At 40.5% G+C, this 22,723-nt stretch overlaps 1 protein-coding gene across 1 annotated transcript in view; it reads right to left on the bottom strand.

Moving 5' to 3' along the window:
* Positions 1–3,397: 3,397 nt before the first annotated feature.
* Positions 3,398–22,723, bottom strand: part of ZFAT (zinc finger and AT-hook domain containing) — a 122,504-nt gene continuing 103,178 nt past the window's right edge. The window contains exon 16 of the mRNA XM_014257860.2: positions 3,398–3,589. Coding sequence (XP_014113335.2) covers positions 3,563–3,589 — 27 coding nt within the window. The 3' untranslated portion in view covers positions 3,398–3,562. The remainder of the gene's footprint in view (positions 3,590–22,723) is intronic.

Genomic DNA, 22,723 nt, shown 5'->3' with positions numbered 1-22,723 from the left:
ATTTGTTATGCTGCTGTGGCTGCAGTCCCAGCTCCACATCCACTCGAGAAACATCCCATCCCCAGTGCCATGGCTGGTCCCACCAGCCCAGCAGAAGACAGATCTCTTCCCTCACCCTTTGCAGTTGTAATAATGTCACAGCCAGGCGGACACTGCCCTGACAGCCCAGCTCATGGCTCATTGCACTCACCTGGGAGATGGTTTTCCTCCTGCTCACTATTCCATCCACCATCCATGAGTTCTTGCTGCCACAGAGCCTCACAGTGGGTCTCATTGTTCATCTGCACCCCAGAACAGATTTACTCCCTGCAGACACTTCTTCTCTCAGCCCTTACCTTCCCCAAGATCCATTATTGCCTCATGCTGCTCATGGAATGTGTAATCAAGCTGCAGCCTGTTTAAAATCTCATTTGCCTTTCCTTGCAACCATCCTCACACTTCTGTTTAATCCTTTGGAATGTCTTCAAGTTTGCTCTTAGCCTGAATGGCTCCTAATGGTTTCTGCTACCGAGAAGGTTTCTGCCCTGTGCTCCCTTGGACTCAGCAGCAGGAGCAGAGGGGCTGAGGAACTGCCTGGATGTGTTCATGCCACCTTGATCAGAAGTTTTGCTCCCCACATGAGCACAAGAAAATTCTTATCAGATCAGGCTGCTCATTTTTAGTTTTTCATTTTCTGCTTCATTTTCATTTTTCATTTGAAAATACCTTAGCAGACCCTGTCTGAAATAGGTTCAGTTTTACAAATCTGGTGTAGGTTATTCAGCTGCCCCTATCCTTTTTCCCAAGTTTCTCTGTTGTCACTGGCATTACAATGTTATCTTTAAGATGAGACAGATCTTCTGAGATCTGCTGATTTTGAGCCACCTCTTCTTCATCACTGGAATATACCACAAAGTCTCTGTGTTGAAACCGTGTCTAAATTCCTTATGCCACCTTATATCTTAGTCATCTTTTTGCTGATTTTGTATTTGCCTCCTCTGAAGCTGAATTCTCATCTTCCCCTTTACTATCTTTTCCGTAATTTTAGGAGTTTTAGTTTGCTGGATTTCACACTGGAAAGATCTGGAGGCAGTAAAGTGGTTTATGAGGTGATTTTTTTCTATGTAACTACTTGTATTTGCAATAAGATTTTTAGTTCTCAAATATAAATATTAGCAGCAAGGTGGAAGGAAGAGCCATAATCTCTTGCTTTGTAGCCTTAATCAACTTCTTAGGCACAGCCCTTACTAAGAATAACATTCATTTATTAATTTTTTCTAAATTATAGTTTCATATTGATGCCATCATTCTTCTTGTGCAAATAAAACCAGGACAAAAAGGTGTAAAGTGTTTCCATTTCAGTTGAGGGCCTTTTATATCCCCTTACCACTCAGATATGAATAGCCATACCAGGAGCACCATCTGGAAAATCGCAGGCAAACATCCACTCCTCCTGCTTCCCAGGGCAGCTCTCCAACCTGAATTGATGGAAGGCTGTCAAAAGGAGCCTGGGGTGTGAACATGCCCTTCATCTCAATGGAGTCTTGAATCTTTAGATTAATACAGGTGGAGGAAGAAACCTTTTCCCAAAAAGCTTTGGCACGCTCCCATCGTTTGTAAACGCAATTACTGTAACGCTATGCTCTCCTCGGCATATTTGCATGAGGAAGTGGTCTATATTTAGTTTAAAGAGAGGCTGTTTATTGAATGCAATATGAGGCTCAAACTTTACAGAAGAAGACTACAGACCATGGCTAGAAGTCTTTTATCTCTGAGCACATTTGACATCTGTGCCGTACATGGAGTATTTGAAGAAAATCACAGGGCTCCAATTCCATGGGGCAGCTTGCAGTGAGGTGAGCTACAGCTGGACAATTCAATTTTTCACAAGGTTTTTCTTGGAAAACTTCTCCAGAATATAAAATAGCATAAAACTTCACATTCATCTATTAGCTTTGAATAATAGAAGGCACAGACATAGTAAATGAAAATTGCAATATGTGCATACATTTCAGGCCTCCAGAGGAACGGGTATTGAGGACTGCTGGGAATCAAGATAGGTTCAGGAAAGATCTGATGGAAATTTCTGCTCTTGGGAGGAGGGAAGGGACACATATATTGAGGAAACTTGCATTTAATTCAGAGAAAATTATATTCCTCTCCTTCATCTCTCTTCTTTTCTCCCAGTGCTGTGGGCATTCATTCCCCTTGTTCTGTGAGATTGTGTTGAAGAGGAATTGGCACAAGGGACCAGTTCCCCAGCTCTCTTCTCCTGCAGTGTCTGCCCTACATTGAAGGGCTGGTCTTGGTTGGAGCAGTTTGTACACTTGGTCTCTGTAGGGACTTTATCTGCTGGAGAAATTTTCAGCTAAGACAAAGCTGGGATTTTATCCTCTCATTTTTAGGATTTCTTATTTTTTACGTTACAAAAAGGACAAACTGATTTGTTTCTCAATGCATGAAGCTTTTTATTATTGTTCATATTTCAAATCTGTTTTGTGGAGGTTCACACATTTCATATGAGGATAGATCCCCTGGGTTTTACAGTGTAAGTGATGGCACAACTAGCCAAAGTAGCAGTCACAGCAACATGGAGAGCTAGAAAACAAACAGGCTCTAGAGGCCGCATTCATAAAAGAAAATGAGGCAATAAACCAAAAAAAAAACATTCTCAGAAGTTGGGTATTTCATTTCTGATGGCAACAGCCCCCATACAGCCAAAATATATAGAAAGATGTAATATTTTGCTACATAAGGTTTTTCAGATAATAAATATAAGCACTGCTATCCTCTCTGGAATTGTTTATTTCAGGGGCCTGGGAAAAAAATGTGTCCTTTCTGGAAAATATTAAAAACAGAGGCAATTTTTTCTTGTAGAGAAATAATCACTTTGTTTCTGTGTTTCTCAGGGCACCCCAGTGACCAGTGAATTTTGCTTTTAATCAGTAACAAAAAAAAAAGCCTCCTGTGGGAGGAAAGACCAGAGGCCAGAGATGAAAGGTGTTCTACAGCATGGGCCATTGCAGTTTGTCCAAACACAGAGTTAAAATTAGATGCCCATTTTCAACTCCTCATTTTTTGTAGATTACAATCTCTGGTTATAGGTGCAATACTTCTCAAATTCTAAACTGCTCAAAACATTAATTAAACAATATCCCATTTTTAAATGTCTGTCAGTCTGACAAGATTGGGGGCAGACATTTGCAATGAGCTCACAGTATTCTGCTGTGGGTTAGGTTTCTTTCATTTATAGTCAGGCCACAGAAAAATAAATTCCTTAGAGATATTGCTACACATATAATGAAAAAATATATATTTTCTATGAATTTATATTGTACTCACCTGGAGCACTGCACCCAGCTCAGGAGACCTTGGGGTGTTAAGTCTGAGAGGCAGAACTATTGATCACATTTCTGGAAGAGGAAGGACTTAAAACTGTAAGAGCACGATCAGAGGTGTTTGTGCCTGGGTGCTGTGCTCCTTGATGATGAGACAAGACAGGAAGTGAGAGAGGCTAGAACAGGTCTGAGGACGCTGAGGTTTTCACTGGCCACTCTGGGGTCCTGCACCAGCAGCAGTTTCCTCAGGCTGGCAAGCAGACAGGGGTCATCTAAGTGGAAAGTGATGTAAATGTGATAAAGCTGTGTCAGATCATCGTCTGTGACAAGGGATGTGGTCTTCTAGCAAGCCAAGGTACAATGGAAACCAAAATCAGTGATGGTCCTTGGTGCCCACCCGGGTGTTCCACCTCTGCAAGGTGTAATGTCTCCTCCAGACAGGGGTACCTGCCTTCTGCTGTTGTTTTCTATTTTCATATGAATCACTCAGATAAAGTACAGATTGTCATGCTCTCAAAGGCTGAATATTTACAGATATAGATATAGATAGATATATAGATATAGATATAGATATAGATATAGATATAGATATAGATATAGATATAGATATAGATATAGATATAGATATAGATATAGATATAGATATAGATGATATAGATAGATTAGATATAGATAGATAGATAGATAGATAGATAGATATACATAGATATATAGATATATAGATACATATATATAGATATATAGATATATAGATATATAGATATATAGATACATATATATAGATATATAGATATGTAGATATATAGATATATAGATATATAGATATATAGATATATAGATATATAGATATATAGATATAGATATAGACATAGATGAAAAGAGCATCCATAGCATTCTCTGACTAATTGGACAGAAATTATTTGACTGCAAATGTTTTATAAAGAACAATCTGTCAAATATTTACTTAATCTGTGAAAGCCTCCAGTTTAGACTGGAAAAGCCATTGTCTCTTCCAGGGGAAAATAGTTTTATTTGGCATTAAAAGGAAAAAAATTAAAATAAAAATGCCTCCTAGGTCACTAAACTTCATAATCTCTGAGCTGAGAGTTCAGATGTCATCTATGATTGAAACATCTTCTCTCCATTCTGCTTCAGGGAAACATCTTCTCATTAAACTTACTATTGGCTGGTGTCAGGAAGTTCTTATAAGAAGTGCATTACTACCTAGGACATCTGCATACACCTCTTCTACAACCACATGCAATCCAGACTTGCATTTGAGCAGATCAAGCCATAGAAGGTAGCAGGGCTATTTTTTGCCCCAGATAACACTAAACAGCTAATTAGTGGGGTGAAATTTATGTATTCCATATTGAATCCATAAAAAGATTTTGGTATACAGGCAAATTAGCATGGCATTCTAATAGGAGAAAGAGTACAATGGAAGGTGTCTACACTATTCCAATCGTGTCTTTATCTAACAGCCTCTCTGACATAATTAAAATTTGTTGGACTATTTATAGGTAATATTAAGTCTGGATGAACACAAGTCTATTAATTAGGTTTTGCTAACAGATAAATTGTCCTCAGTGTTTTGTGCTATGTCAACATCACAACGTTGTTCCCAGCATAGGCTGCAGGATGCAGACATTCAACCACTACTCTTATCCAAAACAATTACTTCACACACCAAAGAGTAATGAAGGAATTGTGAAGTGTTTCCCCCTTAGCTGTAACCAACAATATCAAGAAAGATCAAAGGAAGGCTTTTCCCTAGATGTCACACTCCATTTCCACTTCATTTCCTCTTTCGTGGTTTGATTGATGCTCCAAGCTAAGGAAAAGAGCCTTATTTCTTTTCTGAGCAGATTTTCTTTCTCAAGTGTAAACAAGCAGAGATGTGTCGGCTGGGTAGCACAGGAAGACAGCAAGCTAAATTCAAATTAAGAATATCAGAACTGAGTACACCCCAGAGACCTGTGGGAATGAGAAAAGCACCAAACCCACACTGGTGGTGTGATTGAAGTCCAAAGAGATGGGCTATGTGTTGCAAGTATAAACAGCATCTTGTGTGCTCTGTCCTGGTCAGGATTTGGAGCTCAGCAGCGCTCAAGCCCAGTCCTAATCCTGTGCTGCCCTGCAAGCAGGGTGAGAGGGGAGTGCCCTTGAGCAGAGCACAGAAAAGGAGGGCACTATGCAGTCAGCAAGTACTGACATTTCAGCCTGGGCATTTCGAGTGTCCAAGTCCATGTATGTCATACATTTGCACAGGACATCGTGTAAAATATAGACATTTGAGATTTTGAGGTGACACATCCCTTGCTTCTTGGTGCTCAGCTCCAGCTCTCTTTTACCCTTTCAATTCTCTCTCCATCCCACTGGGAAGAAATGAGTGTCTGTGCATGCTTAATTGTCATCTGGGGTTAAACAACAATAATCCTTCTGGTGCTCAAAGGCTTTGAGGTAACGACAGATTTGGTTGGAATGTGCTCAATCAAATTTAAAGTCTTGTGCTCTTTAGTGGCTGCTTTTGGTTTTTCTGCTTCTCAAGGTCTTTTCTGCTCCTCACTCCAGCTGGGGGGAAGTTGGGGGTGCACAAGAGCTGGGAGAGACACAGCCAGGACAGCTGACCCCAACTGACCAAGGGGATGTTCCATTCAATATGGCATCAGCAGCAGAATATAAAGCTGAGAGAAGAGGAAGGAGGGGGGAACATTTGGAGTGATGGCATTTGTCCTCCCAGTTCACCATTATTTGTGATGGAGCCTGGATTCTCTGGAGGTGGCTGAGCACCTGCCTGCCCTTGGGAAGGGGTGAATGAATTCCTTGTTTGGCTTTGCTTGCAAGCACAGCTTTAATCTATTTATTAAACTGTCTCAATCTCAAACCTTGAGATTTTTCACTTTTACCCTTCTGATTCTCTCATCCCACCATGGGGGAGCGAGTGAGTGGCTGTGTGGGGCTTGGTTGCCAGCTGGGGTTAAACCACAATGTTATTTTTGTCAAATAGCCTATTCCATACTCACAAATTATGGCTGGAGGAGGCAGTGACCCTGCTGCCAGCCCAGTGATCAGTGCACACCTCCAGGGACTGCAAATACAGGTTCACAGTTCCCTCCAGCTGAGATGATTCTGCCCTATGCTTTTCACAGCTCTATCCTTATTCCACACAGCCCTCTTGCCACTCCTGCTTGGGTCCAGCTCGGGACTGGTGGCTGCTCAGAGGAAGAACAGGCAGAGCTGAATCTGTGTCTCTTGTGGGGCCCAGTGCACAAGACTCCTGCTGAGATAACAGGACACCAACACCCCTCAAGAAAAGTAATTCTGCCTTATTGACAGCACCAAGTGTAGCTGCAAGAGTAACCACTAAATAATATAGAATGTAATATTAATATCAGTTAACTAGGAAAAAAATATTAACATACTGGAATTCAATTTAGCTTATGTCCTACCCAGTGACTGAAGGACAAGGAAAGGGTAAATGTGCATTAGATCATAGCAATGATGATAGTTTGGAAAAACTAATAAAATGCATTACTGTCATCAGAACCACTTGATATATTTACAACCAAGTCTCCATCGTCCCTTTGCATCTGCTGTGACTTAATTATGATTGTAGCACCAGCCTGTTAATATTGTTTGGAGCTGGCTTAATTTGCCTTCTGTAATTTAGGCAAATTACAGGAGGTGAGAAGGGCTGAATGAGTAACCTTATTAGCAGGGAGACCTTCTCCAGGATGAAGGCCAGATGAAAGTTAAAGGAAAAAGATTACAGCAAAACAAAAAAAATATAAATATTTCAGGCTGAAGTTTTCCCTTTTACACGGGTTCTCTCATAACAAAAAGTTAATTTACTTGATCCCATGCTATAATCAATATTTTTATTACTTTTTTTTCTATTTCTCTTTTCAGTGTTCAGGTCAGTACTTTGTTGACAGCATAATATATGAACCTTGCTCAATGGCCATTATTTGTATTTACAGTACTGTAGATCATCCCTTCACAAAGGAAAAGAATAAAAGAATCATGTTTCTGAAAATTACCATGTCTACATTATAACTTTTCCTCCTCTTGAAAAAACAAAAAAAAAAAAAAAAAATGGTATTTGTGGGATCTTTTAAGCTTTTTCTTCTGTCTCTCTTTTGTCTCTCTCACAAGAGATGATACAAAGTCATCTCATTAAAATGTATGAAATTACCCTGGCATAAAATTAACATGGGAGTAGATTTGGTCCCATGCCTTTTTGTATGGATTCTGAAGTATCAAAACTGCCTCTGCTAAATCAAGAGCTGCACTCATGTAATTCAGGAAAGGATGGGGTCTAACTGATTATCCCTGTCTCAATTTTCAGTGGCAGCACTATTGAATAAGTTATTATGCTTTGATTGATTTTTTTTCTTCAGGCATGAATTTTATATTTGAGGCAATTCCTGTGAAACAAAGGAAAGTGATGCCACAAAACAGGAACTTTTCAACGCAAAAAGTTTTTTGCATAATTCCTGTGGAAGATAAATTGGTAATAATAAGTTGTTCTATACTTGACACCTAGTAAAGACATGGGGATTTTTCTCCTGGAGGGTTGGATTTCTGTTCCAATTGCTTTGATTTTTCTCTTGCCCTTCTCAGAGCTGGGATGGATTATGGCTGCTCTCGGGAGAACTGTCTCAAAACACACTGAAGACTGTGACACTGACCTCCACAAATTTTGGATAAGACCAAGCTGAAGTTTGCTTGGCTTTCAAGACTGTTGGTTCCTCTTTTTCCTAGATTTCAACATGAGGAAGACAAATATGCTTAAACCTGCCTCTCTTGGATGTATGTTTAATTTGAGGCAGGCAATGGAATATGGACATTATAACTGACAACCAACACCCAAATCTTTTAAAATTGCATGGTTTAGTGTTTGATAGTCACCCAATGCTGTCCCAGAATTCCTCAGACTGTTCAGAACTTTCTCTCTACCTCTGTCATACTTCTGATTTTACTAGATGTGGGCAGTATTTAACCTTACCACCTGTACAGAAAATTGATTTATCAGCTTAGCACAATGAAAGCTTGGAAGATACAAGGCAGCTCATCCACAAGTCAGTTACTATGGAAGGGATGGAGCTGGAGGGCAATATTGTCATGAGAATAAATGAATTAAAGGAGAAAAAAAGACAGTCATGGCTGCCCTGAACTCGGCCCTGATGACAGCTGCTCTCTCTATTGCTATCACTATGAGGAATTCAAACTACAGAGGCTGTTAGCTGTGAGGGACCTTGTTGCAGGCACATGGAAGTAGAGAAAAAGCAGCATAAAAGGTAACCAAACTATCTGTGAACATCTAGAAGGGAGTGAAGCAGCAGGTATAGACTTGTATTTGAAATGTCATATCAGAGCCACCTATTGCTGTTTGTGACTGGCCAAGATGCCTGGGCTGGGAAAGGAGCAGCAGGTACCAGTTATCCAGCCTTTAAAAGGTTTTTTTTTGGATGCCACCTTGCACAGCATTATCAAAAGTAGAAGAGAGGTCTTCAATGAGCCCTTCTAGTGTGAACCTTGGGAGAGGCATCCAGCCTTAAACAGCAGCTCAGTGTTTAACTGGGAGAAAAGATCTTGCTCCCACACCCCACGCCTTTCACTGGAACCCCTCATTTCCCTCTGACATTCCTGTGTTACAGGGTGTTGTTACTGGCTAGAGGGAGAGGGAATTTCATAGAATCATAGAATGGTTCAGGTTGGAAGGAACCTCAAAAATCATCTAATTCTACCTTCCCCTCGCCAATTTAAAGCCAAGAAATATCAGACTTCTGTCATCCTTCCCCTCTCCACCCACAGCATGTGCAGCCCTAGGAGGTGACATGCTTTCTCAGAGAAAACAGGAGACCCAGTCAGATCCTACAAAACTCCTGGTCACTGCACCGTAGACACAACCTCATTCATTCCTACACATAAGCAAGAAGAAACTTCAGGCAATTACACCTGTCAACCTGTTTATCAGTTTTGGGAGAAATAACAAATAAAGTACCAAGTCTATCAAAAGACCAGTGTTACGAGGAAGTTAATTATTACACATAAAGATGTTAATAGATGGATAAGGATAAGCCATAATGGTGCCTTTCTTGCAACCAGCATAAAAACCCTTATACACTATATAGACACTATAAGACTAGAATAGACTAAATAGGATTATTTTGCTAATTCTGACCTTGTGTCATGCTACTTTTATCAATTTTTATATCATGGAAATAAGAAAATAAGTTCCCTTTAGTTTAATTTTTCAAGTCCTTATTCTATTTCAAAGAGGTATTTCACCATAAGACTTTAAAGTCAATCTATTTTGGGAGGGTTGCACATACTCATAATGGACATGTGTAATTTTCTTGATACCAGAGAGACAAAGATAGATATGCTGTGTTTATTCAGAAATAAGACCTTTTTTAAATGATTCATTGCCTGTCCTGAATAAATAATCCTGCATATATAATTTGTATCAAGATGGATGAGCTGTTGCACTACCATTAAAGATAGTTAAGAATACCCTTCACAATATAAATCATCCAGTTGCTGTGAGGGATGTCACCTTGTATGACAAAATGGGAGCTTAGGAAATTAGAAATGAGATTAATGCCATGTTCTGATGCTCTTGAACAGAAGTTATATATAGTTTGAATCTCTACTGCTTGATCATTACATAGATGAGGTAAATTGGTTTATGGAACATCCAGATGCACATAAGGAAAGATTAGATGCAGCAAACATTTAAATTAATCTGTCTACTAAGTGTGTCCAGAATCAATCCCAGGATGGAGACTTTTAATGTTTTGAGCTTAATTCCTCACTAATGAGCAGTTGTTTTTCACTTAATGGACTTCTTCTGGAAAGTAAGTGTCTGCAATCTCACCTGATCACAGCAAATGACCTTCCACTTTGAAGATAACCTGAGAATATTTGATTTTAAATTCAAAATTATCTCCTAACAGGGACCACAGATAAGCACTGAAATTCTCTGGAAAGGGAGATGCCAGAGTGGCAGCCAGTGACTCCATTCAGTGTAGGGCTGCACTGGATGCAGTGTGAGGATGTGAAGATGTTCTACTTTGAGCTGGCCAGAGCCCCTTGACCCAGCTTTTGCTGCCACCTGGGCTGGATCTGGAGGCTCAGAGCACGAGTTCATCGCTCTAGGGTTATCACCATCATGTAAGCATGGTCACTTTCTGGGCACATTGTAAAACTTCTGGGAAGGCATCTATGGTTCTTTCACTGAAGTTCTAAAGACAAGGAGGGCCAAGAAACCTGACTGATGTTAAAGGCAAAAAGTTACAATCCTGTATCAAAAGATATCATCCTCTAAGCTTTGCCTTTGTAATCAGTTTGCTACTTAAATGCATCTGAGCTGCTTTCCAGCACAACATACTGCATTATTTGCCAGATGCTGCCCTTGGGAGACAGAACAATCTCTAGCATAAGGAAAAGGGTTCATTTTCCATAACAGTTTTGAATTTCAGTCCTTAGATAGATTTAAATTGAAATGAATTCATCAAATTCCAATAAAGAACATATGGAGTCAAAAGCTTGCAAATTCTCTTCCTAAATTTCTTCATGATGAGCTGGACTGGTCTGCTGAGTAAGTCCAATTGTAATAGGACATGGTTCAGTGTGGCAGACGAAGTCTAAAAGGTTGTTCTAAATTAGGGATTATTTTAGAATTAAGAAATTGCAGCCTTATCAGATCTGCTTGAATCTGTAGTTTAAAATAAATTGGGTCATTAGAATTTGTAGTGTGGTTAATGCTAATGAGCTGGTTGGTTTAATTACATAAGAGAAACAGCTCTAAACATTGGAGGGTAGAGTTTTGTGTTGTTTTGGTGTTTTTATTTTGTTATTTTATTTGCTTTTTAATTACTATCAGTGATGATGTTAATGTTCTCCGTGCTAAATTTCTTCTCATAGTGAATTACTTGTTAACATGTTCAGTGATACAACCTTGAAAGTGTTAAGGAGACAAAAACTAAAACCACACTGAAAAGCTGAGACTGATGCTGAATTTCTGATACATGTTCTCTAACCTCTCTTCCTTGTCAGATGGAAAGTAATACACAAAGACTTTCCAAGCTCAGAAAAGCAAGAAAAGCCATAGAGATATGAATTAATGCCCGAGTCTATTTTTAAATTGAGAGAGTGTCAATGTCACCTGGGAGGGTCAAGTGTTTTTACAAGAGTGAGCCTAAGCTCTTCACTTAAATGTTCACATTTTTTACTGCATACCCGGTGTACTGAAGGTCCTTTGGGTTATAACTTACTGTCATATGACTACTACAAAAATAAATTAATAGAAATTATGAACATATCTAACTACTTTAATGATGGGCTACCTGATGCCCAGAAGACACCTTTGCCAACCACCTGGTATCTCTCTGATGAGGTTCATCAATAAGTGCATTTTTACTAGATCTTGATAAAGGTTGTGAAGCAAACACAGGCCTGTGGAGTATCAGATATTGATAAACTGGCTCAGTCAGAGAGAGTTACCCACTGCACTTAATAAATGAAACCCAGATGAAGAAATACAAGGAAGCACCTAGGATAAGCCATAATCTGGGAGGGGACTGGGAAAATATAGCTCACCATGAGCCCTTCTGAATCAAAATCATCCAGTGAGCCATTTGAAGATGAGTACTGAATGACCTCACCTGGAAACAGGTAACCAACACTTAAGAGTTTCATCTGACACTGGTGTTCACTGCAGAAGTTAAATGATTTAACTTCATTGATACTTTAGTTTTCCTCTAAAAAGTATATGAGTCTATTAAGATATATTCACGAAAACAATCATCTAAAATATCTCAACAAAACCTGCTCTGGTTTGCAGCCAGTTCTCCTGTGAGGGTCAGCTCTGTTTTGCAGTTCCTGCCCCAAGAGATTTGGACCATTGCATGGCACTGAACCCACAGAGCCCTGGATGTGGTCACAGTCAGTCTTGATACAAGCAGTGATACTTGGCATTCCCCCAAAAAAACAAAATTGGCAAAACTTGTGACAAGCTCAGCCTCAGCCATCTTCTCCTTATCCATGGAATTATGGAATCATTGAATCATAGAATCACTGAGTGGTTTGGGTTGAAAGGGACTTTAAAGATCATTGTGTTCCAGCCCCCTGCCATAGGCAGGGACACCTTACACTAGAGCAGGCTGTTCAAAGCCCTATCCAACCTGGCCTTGAACACTTCCAGGTATGGGGCAGCCACAAGTTCTCTAGGCAGCCTGTTCCAGTGCCTCACCACCTCTAAGAATAATTTCCTCCTAATATTTAATCTAAACCTATCCTCTTTCAGACTGAAGCTTTCCCCCTTGTCCTGTCTCTCCTGGCTCTTGCAAAAAATCCTTCTCCATCTTTCCTGTAGGCTCCTTCAGGTACTGGAAGGCTGCAATTATGTCACCCCAGGGACCTCTTCAGGCTGAACAGTCACAATTCACATAGGAGAGGTGCTCCAATTTTCTAATCATCTTCATGGCCTCCTCTTGATTTGATTCAACAGGTTGAGGTCCCTCCTGTGCTGGGACCCCAGAGTTGGATGCAGCACTGCAGGTGGGATCTCACCAGAGCAGGGCAGAGGGGAAGAATCCCCTCCCTGTCCTGCTGCCCACGGGGCTTTGGGTGCAGCCCAGGACAGCTTTGGCTTCTTGGGCTGCAAGTGCACATTGCTGGGTCATGTTCAGTCTCTCATCCACTATTACTGGTCTCATCTCTAAATCTAGCATCATAAAGCTGTAAAATCTGCAGACTTCACATACTGAAAGTATGAAGTACAACAGTATGTGCCAAGTAGAATATGAATGGTTATATTTATGTTGGCCATGTCCCTTAAGGTTTTCTCCCAGAAGGGCATTAGGTGAATACAAAATATCCCAAGAGCACAGAGTTAAGTGGTGACCCTGTTCATATTTATTAGACCATGTGCTTTGCTGCCAGGGGGGTATGAACCTTTCATGCTCCAGAGCTGAGAGCAGCAGTCCCATCTGTTAATGAAGCTCCACAACTACTGTTGTATAGACAGAAAAATACTGTCTATACAAATACTAATTACTATGTTTGATATGAGCTCACTACTGAATGCCAACAAAATCTCTAGGACCTTATCCATTTAACAACTGAACCACCAGTGAGAGTCTCATTGTGTTCCAGATCATAGGTTTTGATTCAAAATAGCTTTTATATTTATATAAAATGCATTTGAAGTATTCTGACTCTTTAGTAGAACACAATACATAACAGAATAGATGCAAAATTTTATGCAGTGTTTTGGTTTTAATACTTTGGACTAAAGAGTGAGGGTTAGGAGCTGATCACTAAAGGAACTACTTGTTTTGAAGAATGTTTTCTGTACATCACATTTGCTGCAAGCAGAATAGAAGTATGCATATTTTCACTGAAATAGAATGTGCAGTGATATATTTCTTCATTTCTGTCAAATTTAGATGTCTAGCCTGCCATTATAGATGATTAGATAGCTATATTTACTGCTCTGAAATTATTGTTAATAACACCATTGCTCTCAACTTGCTTCTTAAGCTCCAGAAGGGAAATTGATATTGTGGGTAATTATTTTCAACAGTTCTGAATACAATAAAATTGCACACACTGGAATCACATGCATGTCTGCTCATAAAAACACACCCCCACACTGCTACAGAAAAATAGGCATTTTTTAAAATGTAAATCCCTCCTGGTTTATCCATATATCATAGATAATATGTGTGTCTGCAATGGATAATATATGGAATAATGTCTTACTTCTCCCAGCAATTGCTTCACTCACTTATCTTTAGAACACCGTTCCTGCTAACACCAAAGCAAGGGACTCCTACTTCCCTCTGTGGTCATTTAAAAGTAATAACCTCACGCTGTCTGTCATCTTCATTGCAGTATGGTTGATAAAGGAACAGACACTGAGGGCTTATTTCTGGCTTGGAATTTGACCATGAAACTCTGAAATTGCAGGTGTAATATTTAAAGTCTGCAGCAAAATATGCCTTCAATGCTCCCTCTGCAAAGGGGCCTGGACTGCTCTATCCAGGGGCCGCTCCAGAGAGGGATGAGTCACCAGAAGTCAGACCTCATTACCTTGTTCATTGTCTTGACTGGGAAATCTCCTGTTTAGGTTTTACTGAGATTGCTGCAGATGTCCCAGAGATGAGGCACAAAACCAGCTTGAGAAGGAGGACACAGCATTTTTCTTTCCTTAACACCACACGAGAGCCACCCACACTGACCACTCGTTATCCTGTCAGAGAGATGCCTAAAGGGACACACTAAACCATAACCCACACTGCTCCATTTACTCTGCTCTGTTCTCAGCCAAGAGGATAATGATAGGGAGTGCCAAAGGCCCCATTTGTTACTACAAAAAGGAAAAATAGAGGCTAGGAAGTACAGCCTGAAAAACAGACCAAAATGAAAACACCAAAATAAAATCCAACTACAATAAAGAATATTATTTTATCTGAATTTTACATTTTTCTTTTAATCAAGTAAAGCTTATTAATGGATGGGTTCAAAAAAGGGTGTCTTTGTCCCGAATTCATCCTTTCTGACATTAGTGCCTCACATTTAGCTTATCTGTCTCAAGATGGTTTGGGAGCTCTTTTGATATTTAAAGGTACTTCTTCTCCTAGGCCAGACTTTCTTGTAGACCATTTTGTTCCCCTAATTCTTTTACACTGACTGTAGATGACAGTTTTTCAGAGAGAACAATGAGGTAAATCCCATCTTTGGGTCCCTGACCCACTGCAAATGAATCAACAATGGACAAATCAGAGCTACTAAAATAATTTTAATTTCCAGTCTTAAAAACTCTCGAAGGTGGTAGAAAAGTCTGGCACAAACTTAGAACATTTCTACTTGAAATGATGATGGTGCATAAATGACATATATCATGTAAGGCACCTGTTCTCATGGAGTGGTTTGTTTCCTGTACTTTTCTAAGAAAAATATTTCAAGCTCCTACTTCTCCTCAGTATTAAATCAAAGTTAGACAGTAGATATATTGTTATTTTGCATGAGTAGATGATGCATTAATTTATAACTCTTTAGAAAAATTCTGTTCAAAACTCAGCATAAGATGAAAGACTATAGCCATTACTTATTCCCAGCAAACAAACACCAGGTACACAATTTACACAAAGAGAGCAATGTCTGGCACAATCTTTGTTGCTGGGAATAGAAGGAATTGCACGAAGGATCCCCATTATCCTATCAGCCTAATTTGGCTGAGCTCGTTTTAATGGAGCGCGGAAATGCGGCTGCCTGTTCAGCCTCTCATCCCAGGAACATATTGTAATTAACTGCCTGAGCAGCTGCACGGTGGCAGGAGAAGGCTCTAAATGATGTGACTCTGTTGATATTATTACCTGTGCTAAAATGATTTTGGAGATTGGAAGGGAAGAGCTGATTGCCTTTTACGGCGGTGTCTAAAACCTAAATGAGTTCTGACACCTGAAGGAAGGAGAAATAACCTGCAGGCTTCACATCAGCACTCTGTAAAATGTATTTGGAAGCTTGATCACCATGACCTCACCCTTCCAATTATTTCAGCCCCTCCAGTTATTGTCACATATTTGATCCTCAATTTTGGTTTAATTGATACTGTGAATGTTAACATAAACTCGATGGCAAAGGAGCAGCTATTCACTGTGTAAGCCAATTTCTTCATTATCGCGAGGAACCAAGATAGCACCAATGACCCTGCTCGTGAGTAAACAGCAATAATGCATTGAAAATCTGACAAAAAAGAGTGCTCAAGGAAACTATTACAGCACTTTATTAAATGGGAGAAAATGGAGTTAGTCTGGCAGTAGGCAAGGATGAGGCAAGCCCTGGATAGTAATAATGCATTTAAGGTATTAATAGCAATGGTTAAAATACTGTCTTCTGTAGGATGACATAATAGTATTGCAAAGCTGGGTGCTATCTTTTTTTCTAAAAAATCTGAGATTAGCACAAGTTATGATCATGGTAAATTATCATGAAATACAGCTTGAGCCAAAAGGCTATTTAAAAACTACTGCATCCAGGCTGAACAACCCCAAGTGCCTCTGCCTGTTTCCATAACTCTGTGTCATGTTCAAGTCATTAATGCCTCCAAAACAGTCAGCAGCCTGGTCTAGTGGAAGGTATCCCTGTCCATGGCTGGGGGCTGGAGCTAAGTGATTTTTGGGGTCCTTTCCAACCCAACCCATTCTCTAATAATTACCAGAGGTACGTGCTTCACTCCTTGTCATTTTGGCTGCTAGAAGCAAGGAGAGCTAGCTGAGGGTGTCAAAGATGTGCTGCCAAATGCATAATCAAGAAAAAGCTGTGGAGCTCCAAGAAAGAGTATGGGAGTGAGTGATTTGGTTAAACATCTCAACCATCCTGAAGAACCTCTGCATTGTTTGGGGAGATAATCCAGTGCAGAGGCTGTCGACAGGACATGGATCTCTTGAATGATCCTGGAGCAGGAGCACAGAGGCTGCTGCTTAGCAAGGCTTGCGATCTCATGAACTTTTTTTGGCTTCTTTCTGTCTGCAAAAATGTGGCATGTTCACAACTCACATTTATAAACAGATTCCATAACCATGTCTCAGTTTACTACAGCTTCCCCCTGCTTGTTTGCAAAAATCATGTGATGAGTTTTGTTTAAGAACATAAGCTCCCCTGTGAAGAAAACATTTCTCACAAGCTAGTTGTGCACTGTTCAATACAGAAGCTTCTGGGCCTTATTAGTGTTGTTATTTGTATTTCAGAAATCACCACAGAGATTTGAGAAAAGTTGTTTTCTTGGCTAGAAGAAGGGGTTTCCCCATGACGTGTTGCTTCAGGGACATTAAAATCACTAGTGAAAATGTCACAACACAAAGCACAGAGTGGCATTGTGACATGGTTATGGGGGAATATAAATTACAGCCACAGCAGTACTAAGAGCTAAATATCTGCATAAATATTAGTCTGCTCCTTCTGTGTATTCTAACAGAGATTTAGACACAGAAGTGCCTAATATTACCAAAGCTTTTGTTCTAATAATATGGAATTTTATATTCCTAGTGTTATGAGCAGCATTAATTCTTCATTTGAAGTACATTTGTCTTCATCACTCACAGTATCCCTTTCATTTACACTCGAAACTCCATCAGAACCATGTTGTATTCATTCCACTGATTCTGATCTTAATTACCCTCTTGGGTGAGAAATGCAAAATACATTTATTCTGCTTTAATTAGACCTCTAGCAAATCCTTGGGAAATGGCAATTTTGAGCAGAAGATGAGCTTTTTCCTTTAGATTCTCCCTACCACGAGAGCAGGATGACAGAAGGAGTTAGGAGTTAATAGGAAACACTAACCAGAATTTGCCCTTGCAGCAGCCAGCAGCTCAGCTGCCGTTTCATATTTCTTCCGTGACATCACACGCACTTCCAGATTTTAACATTTGTCCATGGCCTTCAGGGAGAGCACAGCTCAGTAATAAAATGAACTGCTTTTAAAAGATTGTTCTAATACCATCAGGGCTGACACAGCACTGATGTCAGGGGAGGTAAGGGGGAGTGCTGAACTCCTCACCTCTGTTCCTATCACAGGGAGGACGAAAAACAAACGCCCTGATGTTGCCAGTGCTACAAGCTGTCTGCAGCTGCCCACAGCCAGCAGCCAGGATTAAAGAGTGGGGGTGCCAGGGCCCCACAGTGCTCAGGTTTGAGTGCTGTGATGGGGATAGCAATGGGGTCTATTGAAGTGGGGAGAAGAAGGGGCATAGAAACTTCAACCTTACTTTTTGCCAGGAAATCTGGATCTGACCATCCATTTAAGCTGACCATCAGCTTAAAAATGCTCTCCAGGGGTACAGGTGCACTGAGATATTATTGAGCTGCATTGACTCACCCCAAAGGTCCCTTTATGTACGGGCTGGCCTTTGACAGGTTAGAGAAACACCCAATTTCCCAAACTCAATGGTCTTTGTCCTGAAAAAAGGACACTAGTGCATGGGAAAAACAGTGACTAAGGCATTGCTGAGATAAAAATTCCTTCCCAGGCCTGCTCTTTGACTGCCCACTGACTTGGGGTGAGTCCTTGTGGTTTATCTTCTTTCTCTTAGAAGCTTCATCTATTCAGTGCAAATCTTTTAGGGCAGGAACACCTTCTGAAATGGGTTTGTCTAACATCAAAGATGACTGATGTCCCCAAGTTCAACTGCAGTGCATAAATAGTAAGAAGGAGGCCAGCAGGCTGCAGAGAGCAAAAGTTTTGTGCTTTGCATTTTTTGACCTTTCCAAACTGTAAACTTACAAATATTAAAAGGAAAGGATCCAAATGTGCAAAGGAGGAGGAGGAGACAGGGAGGGAAACCATATAGTAATGGCTTATGAAAAATCTCTTGGCAATTTGTCATCTGCCCTCTTTGAGATAAAAAGCCAGTATAAAGGAATCAAGAGCAATTATGTCCCAGCCTGTGAAGCGTCTTAGGCTATGCTCAAGCCTTCATTTTTCAGTTTATGAAATGTCTTGGTCTATACTCAAGCCTTCAGTTTTGATTCTGAATTTTGTACTTTCCGTGTTTTGTCTCTTGTGAATGATGGATTCTATCACCATTATTAGGTATTACTTTCATTGATGTGGTACTTATACTCTCAAAGGTTCAGGATATGATGGAAAAGAGACCTGGCTGTATTTGTAGGTATACTGGGGTTTCAGCAGTTCTTTCATGTGCCTCATGAAGACATAATCGGGACAAGAGGGCCAAAAGCTGAAACTTAAATTATCCAGCGTGGAAAGTTTGTTGTTTTTTTTTTAAACAACAGCTGCAGAAATTTCTGCTAGAGCCAAGAGAAATAGTTGATAACTCTCTCTCTCTCTCCCTCTCTCTCTCTCTCTCTCTCTCTGGGTTTTTCAAACCAATCTGAACAGGCTAACAGCCCAGTGCCTTTGATGTCATTCAGCATAGCAGGGTAGAATATTGCTTATCTTGTCAAGTAACATGGAGAAGTTGTGGAAGAAGATGAATCCTGCCATAATAAAAAGACCTAACAGCTGTCTGTAGAGTATTAATTTTGTTGGACAGTAGCTCTGCCCCATCCTCCTCTTGGAGTTAAGCACTCTGTGAACATGGCATAGGGAAGCTGTGTCCCCTGCAGAACTCAGAGGGTAAATGCAAGATGGGATACAACAGAGCAGGCAAGGAAAGCACAAGGAAACCAGAACACATCATTGGTGAAAGTGATAAATCCAGTGGTTCCAGGAGAGGAAGGACAGGAGCCCTGCTCACAGAGCAGGTGTTTGAGGGAGGGGTTTCAAGGAGAATCATATCAGTCATTTCAGACTGGTCTGAGGTTTTTTGTGACTAATGCCAGGAAAAACCAGAGAAGGCACAGAGGAGCTCACTCTGGCACAAAGCAAGCAACTGAGCTGGTGCCAAGGCCCAACTGAGGATAAGGAAAATGAGGAAGGCTAGGAGACACAAATATAAGCTGTGAAATATTTTCAACAAGTTTCTGCTGTCTATATTCCAGCAGTGAACAGCAAAAGCAGTTGGAAGAGCAGGTGGATGACATGAGCAGCAGTGTTTTGAAAGGGCAGCAAAGGGGAAGATGCCACATTGTGACAAAGCAGCGAGCTAATGGTGTCACCACAGTGACAAAGCCAAGAGATGGGGCAGGCAAGAGGGCAGAATCAGGGCCAGATTCAGCAACCTGGTGAGACTACACATGCCCTAAAAAGATACAGAAGATAGGCTAAGATGATGGGTAGGAGATTGATTGTGGTGTCATCTTCGTGTACTGCTCAGCACAGGATTTATTCTCAAAATGCCCAACAAAACAGATTTGATCTTTTTGATGTTTTTGTAATATATTCTTCATAATTCTTCCAGCCAGCCAGCTGATTCAGCCTCTGCCAGCCATAGGTGGGCTGTGGGCTCATCACAGCAAATGCAACTCTATTGATTTAAAGATGTATGAGTCCCCTGCTAGCAAATCATTGTATTCAATGGTTTCTTCATTGCATTTAATCATGGGAGTAGATGTTCCATTATATTCAAAAGACATTTTTTCCTTTTTCAGGACTCTTGTGGAATAGCACATGCAGAAAGGCATCTTTAAGCAGGTCTGCACACAGGAAGCAGATTTTAATGACAAGAAAGGTCAGGCTGGCAGATCCTTTTCGTGCAAGAGGGTACAGTGCACTTTCCAAATACTAAACTGTTGCTATAGTAGTGCTCAGGACCAAATAAAAACTACCTTTTCTCTTTCCTTCAACTAGGTTTATTAGCCCAGTCAGAACCTTCACCTGCTTTTCTCAGAGTAGAGTCAGGTTGTTTTTCTGTTCTTCTCCTGGTCTCACAAATCTTGAGACCTGAGTTGTGTGTCTGGAGGGATGGAGTCCTTGGAGCACAATGGCTGGGGGACAGGAGTGACAGAGGTTCAAAACTCCCCACATCAGGGAAAGTTAAATTCCTGCTTTTTAGGTCCTGACTTCTTCTGCCATGGGTTTGAACATCTGTGCTCTGCCAGCCCCATGGATCTGTGCATAGCAGTGGGCTCCTGCAACCACAGCACTACTGGCCATGTTCTCCAGGCTTTTGGGTGGAATTTGACATTGGTGCCCAAATCTGAATGTCAAGAGATCTTGAGGGTGACATGGGCCCCAACCTGATCTGAATGGTGACAGCAGAGATGTGCAATGTTTGTGTTTGTATGGAACTCTGGGGCTGACCAAAGGCACGCACAGACAATGGACAATAAGGAGAGAATCAAGAGAATGGCTGCTTTGAAGCAGTGGTCAGAGCTGTTGGCACCCAAATTTTGCAGAACATTAATCTAAATTCAGTCTTAATTTAGGTGACTTCAATCTTGCCTTCACTGCAATTTCATGGAATTGAATTTTGTCCTGCACTTATCTCTGAAGTAAACTCTTCAGGGACACCTCAGTCTTAGGTTGGTATCAAAACACATTTATCATCCCCCTAAATTTTCATTAGTTTTGTGACTGCACCTTTCTAACCTGATATGCTGTTTCCATTAGCCCAAACACAGAAACAGCTGATCTGAAAGAAGGGCCCTTGCCTATCTTATTTATCTTTCTCAGTACTTTTTTTTATAATTTCTAGATCATGTACTTAGAATAAGTCCAAAGATAACAATTTGAATCAGTTCTTTCTTATGACTGATGATTTCTATAGTTATTTTTAGTTAGGTCGCAGTGTGATTGTGGCAAAGAACCCCAGTCTTGATCAAATCTGTTTGCTCTTCTCCCTCTGTTTCTCCAAAACCATAATTGAATTGTTGTATAAGTCTAGTGAAAATAGCATTTTCCATTTTCAAGCATCAAAGGTCTTCACAAGTAGTTATTGATTGCTGTCTCTTGTGAATCCTCTTTGAAGCAGGTACGGTTTGTTACAGCTGTTTAACCAACGGATAAACAAGGCATGGTGCTCTTCACAGAGCCTGAATGACATACAGGCAGAGATATTTTTATTAAATCCCTTCTTTCACTCCAAACTCTGATAGGAAACCTCATCCTTCCCTCACAAGTCTGATCATGGACTCAACAGCTTGAGAGTTTTGGTTCAGCACACTGGAGCTGAGTGCGGAGCACTGGGCTCTTCCTCTGGCTCGCCTGTGCTGCCATGGGGTTGTCAGGAAGCTGCTGCTGGGAAAGTTCCCTGGATGCTTCTGGCACTCCCTGTGCCTGGGACAATCTGCAGAACACAGCCCAGATGTACAAGAAAGCTTCCAAAGTGATGGCAGACACATCTCTCTGCATTCCCATGCAGTGAAAGACCAAGCAGCTGAGGTCCCACTTTCCTTTTGTTCTCCCTAACCTCCTCCTGTGGAAAGATTTCCATATGTCACGTGTTTGTTCAGGAGCTTTCAAAGGACAATGAAGCATTTTGGCCTTTGCACAACTGATTTATTTTTTTTCACCAGAATGGCTTGCAATACTTTCTTTTGAACTTTTTTGGCATCAAACTGGATCTCCCTACCAGACGTGCACCCGTGAAGGAGATCTGCCAGTGTTCTCCACCTGGATGGAGACACATACCCATCATGGATGCATTCTTATATCATTTTCTTTGTGTGAAATAAATTTGGTTCTTTTTGTTACGTAAAATAAATTTCCTTCTTATACTTTGCTCTGCCTACTTCATTTTGTATTTCTTTTTCTCAGGCATGGAAAACCAGAATTCCCATGCTATTCTAGATAAAGTCTCATGACAGTGGTGTATTTCCTTATCTCCAGTTATCTCACAGCTGTACTGATATCCAGTTTATTGATCTTAAATAATAATTTCTTACATGTCAAGAGAAAAATGCAGTGATTAATTTAGAAAATATCATATCAAAGAAGATTTCAGATTATTCTGAAGAATTTGTTTTTGACAAAGACTTGTAACATA

The sequence above is a fragment of the Pseudopodoces humilis genome, chromosome 1 (genome assembly GCF_049639895.1).
Source record: "Pseudopodoces humilis isolate 2021_Gansu_Grassland_sample_001 chromosome 1, ASM4963989v1, whole genome shotgun sequence".
Lineage (NCBI taxonomy): Eukaryota > Metazoa > Chordata > Aves > Passeriformes > Paridae > Pseudopodoces > Pseudopodoces humilis.
This window is presented reverse-complemented; position numbering and strand designations above follow the sequence as displayed.